Source organism: Cygnus olor, chromosome Z, assembly GCF_009769625.2.
Source record: "Cygnus olor isolate bCygOlo1 chromosome Z, bCygOlo1.pri.v2, whole genome shotgun sequence".
Classification (NCBI taxonomy): Eukaryota; Metazoa; Chordata; class Aves; order Anseriformes; family Anatidae; genus Cygnus; species Cygnus olor.
The window spans coordinates 26,080,509-26,090,229 of NC_049198.1; the positions used below are offsets into that span (position 1 = coordinate 26,080,509).

The window sequence follows — 9,721 nt, forward strand, 5'->3', positions numbered from 1 at the left end:
CATGTGAAGAAAGACTCCGGATACAGATGGTCAGGAAAGCGTTGGAGCTTGACTAGTATGCCAAAGGGTATCCAAGTAACGTAACGCTGCCTTCATTTTCTTCACTTTAAAAATGAGGTGTGTTCCTTAGTCTCAAAAGAAAGTATATTATATAGGCAACTAATATGCTTCTCTCTCCTTGTTAGAGGAAAGGGTTGTTTTTTTCTAAATGGTTCACGCTAACCGGCAAAATGAGGGCCTGAAAATGGACTGGATAGTTGTAGTGCTGTCCTAATGACATTATATGACATCGCTTTGTCACCACTGAGTTCACAGATGCCCTTTGAATCCTCTGATACTGAAGCACTTACGGGTTATGATAGTCTGTTTCACCTCGAGTATGGATAATGTGTTATTTAGGAGGGAACTTCAGTGTAAAGTGTCCTAGAATTTTTGTGATTTCACTTAAATTTTGAAATATTGTTTCAAATCTTAAACAAGATGAATTGTCATCCATATATTTGTCCTGAGGAGTTAGGTATTCTACATAAAATTGTAGTTTGTTAATTTTCTTTTCTCCTTCTCTCTTCTCTTTTTCATCTTCATTTTCAGTCTGGTTTCCTACTGGAATTGTATAGTGAGATTTCAAAGTGAGCCTTCCAGTTCCTTCTCTCCACCCTCATGTTCTCCCCCATTTATTCTTTTGGTACAACCAGACTGCTTTAGCGGACTTCCTAACATACTTATCTATGAGATATCTTAGCAACATTGTGGAGCTTGCCTAAAGAGCTAATAAATGGCTGATAACAATTGCGTATTGTTAATAAATGTTATAAATTATTTTTATTTTAATATTGTATATGTGACTTTTAAAAATGTCAAATTACATAATTATTAAATCTTTATTTGAATAAGCTGAAGTCTGTGCTGTAGCATGTCAGTGTTGATGTAATGATGGGTATTTTTTTCCCTTCTATTATTTCAGGAAGTGTTTGTAGCTCTTATATTAGTAAGTGTTACCAGCTTCCAGTGCTAGACACAATGTTTGTAAGAAAGAAGCATCGTGGGAAGGACTCAGGACTAATGATGTTGGAAGACTTTGTGGATTCCTTTACTGAAGACACTCTTGGCCTACGGTACCCGCTGTCAACCTTCATGTGCATAGGCAAGCTCTTTGATTTATTTGTCTGGTCTTCTTTATGTTTTCTTTATGCATCCAAATTATTACTATCGTTGAAGCTACATATTTGTGGCTTCATCCTCAGTTTGTGTTTGAAGTTCTGCTCTTCAGTGAAGGTTGAAAATCTTGATTTAAGATGGTGAAGTATTTCCTGATTAGACCAATCCTCTGTGTGAGATTAAATTCTTAGATCTTTTCTGGTTTTCTGCTACATCTGGGCAGCTTAGATTCATTCCTTCCACACTGGACTGAGTTGTTCCCGTGTGTGACCTTCCTACGTATTTAGCACCTTTTCCTTGCTCACTGCTAAGTCTCACAAAGTCGTTTAATTCAGGCTTTCTCAGATTTTCTGGTCAGGTCAGCATACAAGGCTATATATAACTTAAGTTTAAGAAGGAAAAATCTTAATACACAAAGAAACCACTTCTGGCTCTTTCATTAACAACCCAAGAGGGTTATGGTCATCTAGCAAAGACAAACATTGTGGAAACGATGTTGCTTTGGGTTGTGCAGGAGAGAAGCATTTTCTTTCTCCAGCTGAAAGAAAGCAAGCTGGAGAGGGACTTCTTACAAGGACATGTAATGGTAGAACGAGGGGTAATGGCTTTAAACTGGAAGAAGATATTGAGGTTATATATACGGAAGAAATTCTTGTCTATGGGAGTGAGGAGGCACTGGCACAGGTTGCCCAGAGAAGCTGTAGATGCCCCATCCCTGGAAGTGTTCAAGGCCAGGCTGGATGGGGCTTTGGGCAACCTAGTCTGGTGGGAGGTGTCCCTGACCAGGACAGGGGGGTTGGAACCAGATGGTGTTTAAGGTCCCTTCCAACCCAAGCCATTCTATGATACTGTTATTATGTGAGGCAGGGATTTTGTCCACTGGGACTATCCGTTAGTAAGGAATCAGGTGAGAAATAAAAGGTTGAAGTTTTAAAACTCCAAAGTGGGTTTGTAGAGAAGAAAAATCCTTTCTAATTTTTATTTGCAGTTTAAGAAGGTAATGGAAAGTAAAGCAGTATTATGTTTATTTAGACTGGACTGATCTGATGAACAGTTCTTTCTCTGGTGGTTTGTGTATGATGGAAGATTGCAAAATAACTTATTCCAGGAAAAAAAGAGGTACATTTGAGAATATAGCATGCATAATAGGATGTTTTTTCTTATGTTTGCTCAGCTTGTAAGCAGTATTTTGAAAAGTACCCTGGGGATCATGACCTGTTGTGTGAAGCAGAAGGAGTTGGATTTTGGTTCCAGAGAACGTCCATTGCCACTGTATTGCAAAGGGAAGAGCTCAAAATTGAAGGTATGGATGTTTTGTTTTGATGTTCTTACAGTCTGTAAAAATTGTATTGTAGGGCATTTGTTTGACAGTGACTTCTATGAACTTTGCCCATGGAGACTAGTAGAAAAATCTTTGTTCTGAGGTCTGTGAGATCATATTAGGAACAGTTAATTGTTATTTAAAGATACTACATTTTTTTCCTGTTGCCTCTTTTAAATGTTCTTAACAACAGAAGCCTCTGAGAAAGAAAAAATGAGTTTCCAGACAGAGGATCATTTTTGGCAATCTGCAGCAGAATCTGAAGCAAGTGAACAGAAGACTGAGCTAGAACCACAGCTAACTGTAGGTACACAGACTGTTTTCCATATATTAAAAAAAAAGCTTGAGAGCTTTTAAGAGTCTTCTATAATCATATAATGTATCTTGTCCTATTTTTCTGACTGTAATTACCAGTTCTCTATGTTCAGTAAATACTTTTAAATTCTACAAAAGAACAAATTTCTGAACTTAACAAATGAAGGATTGTAGAAGATTAGTGTATTTGATCCCAGTGTATTTTATGTACACTGTATATTTCTCTTTCAAATTCTTGAACAGTCCTTGATTATATAGAGAACTTGTACTTCCATGTCTCACCACTATGTCTGTGGCAACCCATCTGACACAACCTATGACATTTACCAGAAAGCGATGCTCCTCTTTTTGATTGTTTTTTTACTAAGTAAAGCATAAAAATAAAGTATAAGAAATTATTTTTGTCTGTCAGAATTGAATCAGCTCAAGTCTCCATTATAAAAGACAAGTACTCCTGTTACTTTTTGGGTGGATGTAAAGTTTCCCACTGAAGTGACAGACTAACCTGGGATTAAAAATACACCTTTTCATGGAGGGATAGGGGGAGAGGTCTCTACCTTTTTCCCCTGTGTGCAGAAGGTCTGTGTCACCACTGTTAGCGTTTAATAATTTGTTCGCCAGCGGCATAGAGGAGGAAAGTGGCTCAATTGGCTCTGAGATTGAACTGTCTAGAAAGACTGTTGAACAGTAGGGTCATTGCAGGAGTGGAGGGAATGAGGAAAAGTGCTTATGGAAGTACACGTTCACATCACAGTTTAATACAATGGAGAGTGTTGGCATTCTAGGTTATGCACCACCTATATAGGGAGACTGCAGCTTTCTGCAGCAAAGTAGTCTTATTTTCAGTCTCTGACTGACCAAGAGCAGTAATGCTTAGTTGTCTCTTTGTTACGTACACTTCTTTAAATTATAACAGTCTTGACCATAAATCTAGAACTGAGTTTAAGATTCAGATTCCAGTAATGGTCATATCAGCAAAAAGATCTTGATTGCATATTTTAGTTGTAGAGCTATATTTATATACTTGGAGAAAATAGCAAAGGGATATTAGTTCTTAAGACTTTTGTGGCTGTGAGTTAAGAATTCAAGCCCTGTCTCTTCTTTTCTTCAAGAAGAGTAAAATAGTAGATTCCAAAGTGTTCCAGCTCCTTCCAGCTTGGTAGAATCACTGGCATTCCTCTCCTTGGCACCTGTGCTGTCAGTAGGGAGCTCTGCAATGCTTTGAAAGCTGTTGGATCACTAAACAAAACAAAAATAAAAAGCCCACCTTCCCCCAAACACGAAGAAAAACGTTTTCCAAATACACACTTCCACATTTCACATCCTGTTTTGTGTGTTTTATTGTTATAATAATTTATCATTAGTCTATAAATTCTTATGTATTTAAAGTTTACTTGAAACTATTTCAAGGAGCAGAATCTGGACGTAGCCACTTGTTGCTAGCTTCCTTGGGTAGTGCTTAAAGTGAGGCAGAAAAGGCAGCAGAAAACCTGGATGCAGCTTATTGCGAGTCCTAGATTACTTGCGGCAGCTAACAGAAGTATATATATTGCTCTCTTTCAATATGTATAGCTTGGATCCACTTCGGTTGTCAAGTGCTTCACCACTGAATTGTCTTCTGACTTTCAGAAAAAAATGGAAATATGGGGGTGGAGTGAGGCAAAAGAGCTCTAAAGAGAGAGCTCTGATGTAAGCAGCATCTTGTGCTGATGCACTTGTAACCGGCATCACTGCTGCATCACTATGCTCTGTTTTTCCTTGTCTGATCTCTTTTTAATGATAACTTATGGGTTGCCATATTTTATTGTATGGCATGATAAAAATTAGACTACAAAACTCAATACAAGTATAAAGATAAGTGTCCTGTTACATTTTATCAACTATTCTAGTGTAGACCTTTCCGTTCATAGAGAAAAGAAGCAAAAGACTCCTAGCATACAGTGGACACCTTTTATGAACTTAATGGTTAGGAAAAACTTGGTAGTGTTAATTATAATGTCAAATTATTTTCAATCTTGGGGCCAGAAGTAAAATTCAGGAAAAAAATCATGCTTGTAGTAAAGATGATTTAAAAAAAAAAAAAATCTGTTAAGATATACCCATAAACTACTTAAGAAGAAACTGTTTAACTCCATCCCAGTCAGATCCATTACAGTTTTTGGCCAGTTGTTTGAGAAATGACTTCCTATTCTTGATTGAAATCCCTCTTCATGGACTCCTCACTGCCTGCCTGTTAGAATGCAGTCTGCCACTGCGCTTTGGCAGGTTTCTCATTAAGCCATGTAGTATACTTGACCCTTCCTCTAACAAAGTGTGTTCTGAAGTGTGCTATTTCAGTGGTGAAGCACTTCTGTATGCCTTCCATGACAGATGACCTGCCTTTGCTTGGTCATCCAGCTTATACCCTCAGGCTCTGCCAGGCCCTCTTCACACTCACTGCTGGTCTCACTGTACACTTGCTTCCACTGTCCTGCTGCACAATTACCTTACCAAATGGGAAGGCCTTCAAAGCTGCCTTTGCATATGACTGTTGCTTTCTCAGCCTCTCCCTAACCTGTTCCATCCGTCTTAGTCCTGACATACGCAGACACCTGTTATTCCCATTTCCATGTGACAGAGACAAGGGAATTATAGTTAATACACCTAAGGATAGACACGAGGCATAGGGGGCCTGTGTTGAAAGAGGCCAGTGCCATTATCTGAACATATCTGCATTTTGTACCATAAGCAAGTGATATATCAAATTTCTTCCTAGTCAAAATTGGTATTTAGAATAGAAAATTGATGTGTTTGAAAAGTCTTTTTTTTAGGGCAGTATTTGCATCTGAGAATATTTTGCTCTGTTTTTTTTGAATATTTGTCTGCTTTTGCCAATCCAATTTAGACTTGGATTAACAGTGATTATATATAGATATATTTAAAAAAAAAACTTCCCTGTTGCATTAAAACCATTTTGGCCTTCAAGAAGTAAAACAATTACTATAACTGGTATGTATGCCTTGTTCAATTAATTTTTTGTCTTTTGAATCTTTTTTAGAAGTATGTCCTAACAGGGGTGGTAATTTATCTGCAATTCAGACAGTACCTTAATGTGGAAAGCTCTCACACTTTATTAGGACAAGAAAGTAAACGTTCACATTCAAAAATTCTTGTTAGCTGCAGTCCACTTCTCTGATTAAAACATGTTTGCTACAGCAATGTAAATTGCTTGCAGATTTGTCTTGAATATACTTTAAGGTGTATCCTTTGTGCTGCAAAAGGTTTGGGTACCTTTAAAGGAGATGCTTTTAGCACTGTAAATATGTAGATGATATGTAGATATATTTTAAATTAAGGATGGTTGTAACCACTCTTCCATAGGATCACTACCATAAAATTGTAGTTTAGAAACATGCAAGCACAGCTGGGGAGGTGAAGGTATTTTGGTCTGTTCTTAAGTTTGTAGAGTAACATTGGTATTGCTTTTATTTTAGATTGACTCTCAAAAAGGCAGAGAATCATTAGATGTCCTTGCAAGCACATCTGAAGGTAAGAATAACTGATTATCGGTGTTGTGATTATTACGGATTAGTAAGTTAGCAGGCTCTTCTACTGCTTTTTAGCTTAGTGTGCTCATCTGCAAAGTGTATGGAAACATGCCTTCCTCTAAGGTGTTATTGCTCAACTCAAACATTTGGAAGTCTTTGGAGAAAATTATGAGTATTAATAACAAATCTATGCATGTATATTCAGAGAGTAAGTGTCAGAGTGAAATATTGGTTTACTTGCACTCAGTTGTTTTAATGAAATATTAGGGAAAAAATATTTGCAGATCTTAGACTGCATTTGTTTTTGTGTTTTTTTACTTATTTCTTTTTTCTTAAGACCCTGATGTTGCACTCACTTCTATTCGGACACGAAGCAGTCATTTAAAACGTCCCAGGATAGGAAAAAATAGCCAGGATTCTGGACCTGAAACTTCCCAAGGAGATGAGGGAAATGTTCATCATGTGCCAGACCGCAGGTAAGGGAGCCCATATTTTATTTTTTTTGTTCTGTTGCTTGGGTAGTCACACACTATAGCAGTCTCTCCCAGTGTGATATTTGATGTTTCTTCTCCTTTATTTCTACTTCTGCTTGCTTACTTGATTTTTAAAATTATTGAAAATAAAGCACGGTGTGAAAAAGGAAATTGAGACCTCTCATGAAGAGTGATTGCATCTGCTTCACTGAAATCTCAAAGGACATGGGAAATGGCAGTAGGAAAATAGCAAGGAATGAGGGTGTATTTACAAGTTCTATTATAGCTTAGCCTTCATAAGGGTAAAAACATCTCTACTCACACAGCATGGTTTCTTGCAATAACGTAACTGGACAAATATTCGCAACACTATGTGCAGTCCTGATTAGAGTTCCCTTTCTGACCTTATTATGGTGACATATTGCTGTGAAATAGTCTGACTGGTTTGGGAGCTGGTTACTACTTGTCATTTAACAGAAGAGTTAGAGGGAGCCACCCCTATTCAAAGTAAAGCTCTTGTTCAGACAAATCCTGATTTAAAACCCTCATAAAAGAAGAAAGTCATCTCCAGCTTAAAGAACATTCTCCTGTGTAGTAACTGTGAAAATGTGCACAAGATGTAAATAAGTACCATTCAGGTACTTAACAGTTTGTGTTAGACAGGGCCTGAAGTTCTAAATTGCAGTGATTTCTATCAAGAAAGCAGAGATTTGGCTATTATTTAAAAACAAAACCAAAAACACTCCATCGTCCCCCTTTATGTGTGTGTATATATATATTCATAGTTATACACAGCTTTTCTCTCTCTTCCTCCCTCCTCTTCCCCTCCCTCCACCAAATCAAAACAAACAACAACAAAAAAAACACCTCTTTTGAGCAACTGAAGATTTTTTCACTGTGAGATTGAGAAGCAGCCTCCTGCAAATCTATTACATGTACCTGTGTATATTGCATGTATGGTTGTATGTAATATTTTCAGTATGTCTAAGTTTCAGCATATCAGAAAAAAGAACTGAATACTTGGGATGGTGTTACTGCCTTGCAGGTGCATTAGAGTTTCAACTTTAGCTTTTGGCTAATTTAATACCTAGTTCATTTGAATCTTCTTCAGCCACGTTTGTCACCTGAAATTCTTTCCCATTTGTGGTCTTTGTAGAAAATGTATATTCAGTAATTATACAAACATACTTGCTTACATAGCTCCATAATTTTAAACTGTTTCTGTAGTGAGGCTGTGTGAAATTACTTTCTTTTTCATCCCTTTATAGCTTTCAAATGTGTAATGCATTATTGCTTTCTAGATTTAAAGTAACAAACTTTGTTTAAAATAACATATTTCTGACTTTTCACATAAAATGGAAGAGAGATGACTTCATTCTATAACTGCTATAGCAACTTTGCCTAGTTGAGATATTTCTCCTAATTAGGAATTTGTCATTTTTAGATCTGTTTAGTTTTCTGGATTCATACTTCCTATGGCAAGTATGTGATATAGAAGTTCAAAATCAGTAATGAAAGACTTTCCCTGCTGATTTATGTATTAATCTAAATTATGTATTAATCTAAAATTATTATATATTAATCTAGAAGACTTAAGGTCTATATATTAATACCTGCTGCAGGCTAGAAGTTCGTGCCAACCTATTTGAACGCTTTGAAGTCCTTGTAGAAGAACCTGAAGAGAATGCTGACGAAAGCGATGAGGAAATGATCACTGAAAATGAGGACCAGTCTGTATCAGAAACTGAGTTACATATATCGCCATCTGAGAAAGTGAGTGAGAAGGAGGTGAGCTGGGTGTTACCGCCATAGAGGATGGGAAGTTTGGAACATAACTACAGTTTCTGTTAAATATGGTCCTTGCTGCCTTGATGAATGTGGTTATTGACTCTTCAATTTCTGTACCAATGCTTTGTTGAGTAGTATATCTGAGAACCTAGAGCTAGTATAGAATTAGTGCCAAGGGAAAATTCCTTGCAACAAGAGTTCATAGGATCTTCAGAAAGGTGAATAGCTTGTCTATCAACCTGGCTTTCTTAATTGATTTGTTCTATTTAAAAATTGGGGAGAAGTGGTGTAGGGTCAAGACTTGATCCCGTATTTCCAGTAAGAGGGGGGGAAAAAAGTTTCAGTGAAGAAGTTAATAGCTGATAGGCTTCAGTGACTACTGTCAATTTTTCTTCTCCCTGTACAGCTTGTCTGACTTTGTTCAAATCCAACTTTGATCTACAAAGACTTTTTGATTGATTTTTAGATCTGGGAGTGGCCTCTGTGCCTAGCAATACATCCAGGATTTTCAGTTCTTACTGATTTGTGAGAAAGTGGACCATAAACTATGTTGGGTTCACCAACCTGTATTTCAAGGAATGACTCTAGTATGTATGCTGCTTGGCTTGGCTGTTTACCATATAAGCCATGGTCAGGTATTCAGTGCAGGTAACAGCACCAAGCTAATATGCTGGTTAGGTAATTGGATAGCTACTCTATGCTGAGTTCTGTCTTCTTGATGCACATTTCTAGGTACCCAAGTTAGCTGCTTTTCATATCTAAAATAAAAATTTAGATCACAGATATACCAACTAGTGTGTAGGAACAAGGGCTGGGCATAATCTTGACTTAGAAATGTGTATTTTAGGAAGCTCCATCTGAATCTCTTAATGGTGAGGTAGCAGAAGAAACTGGGAAGACCTCACTTACGGCTGAAGAGGAAACAGCAAATGAAGCTCTAGGCGGCGAATCGAAATTGCAGAGTCAAGGAGAAGAACCTGTAACACTGCTTGTTCCATTAATCCTTGAATCTCCAGCAAAACCTGCAGAAGATACTGTATCAGATAAGGTAAGGGCATGGAAACAAAATGTTTTTTTCCTGAAGGATGTACATGTCTTCTGTTTTTTTCTTTTTTTACATAAAAGATAGAAGGTGGCCC

General features: G+C 37.3%; 1 protein-coding gene across 4 annotated transcripts in view; it reads left to right on the plus strand.

Moving 5' to 3' along the window:
* Positions 1-9,721, plus strand: part of FAM169A (family with sequence similarity 169 member A) — a 36,930-nt gene that overhangs the window by 22,176 nt on the left and 5,033 nt on the right. For 3 of the 4 annotated variants that reach the window (XM_040542017.1, XM_040542019.1, XM_040542018.1), the window contains exons 6-12: positions 965-1,144; positions 2,333-2,461; positions 2,673-2,782; positions 6,268-6,322; positions 6,659-6,797; positions 8,417-8,582; positions 9,430-9,630. In XM_040542017.1, coding sequence (XP_040397951.1) covers positions 965-1,144; positions 2,333-2,461; positions 2,673-2,782; positions 6,268-6,322; positions 6,659-6,797; positions 8,417-8,582; positions 9,430-9,630 — 980 coding nt within the window. The remainder of the gene's footprint in view (positions 1-964; positions 1,145-2,332; positions 2,462-2,672; positions 2,783-6,267; positions 6,323-6,658; positions 6,798-8,416; positions 8,583-9,429; positions 9,631-9,721) is intronic. The other variant, XM_040542020.1, reaches the window with a different exon arrangement.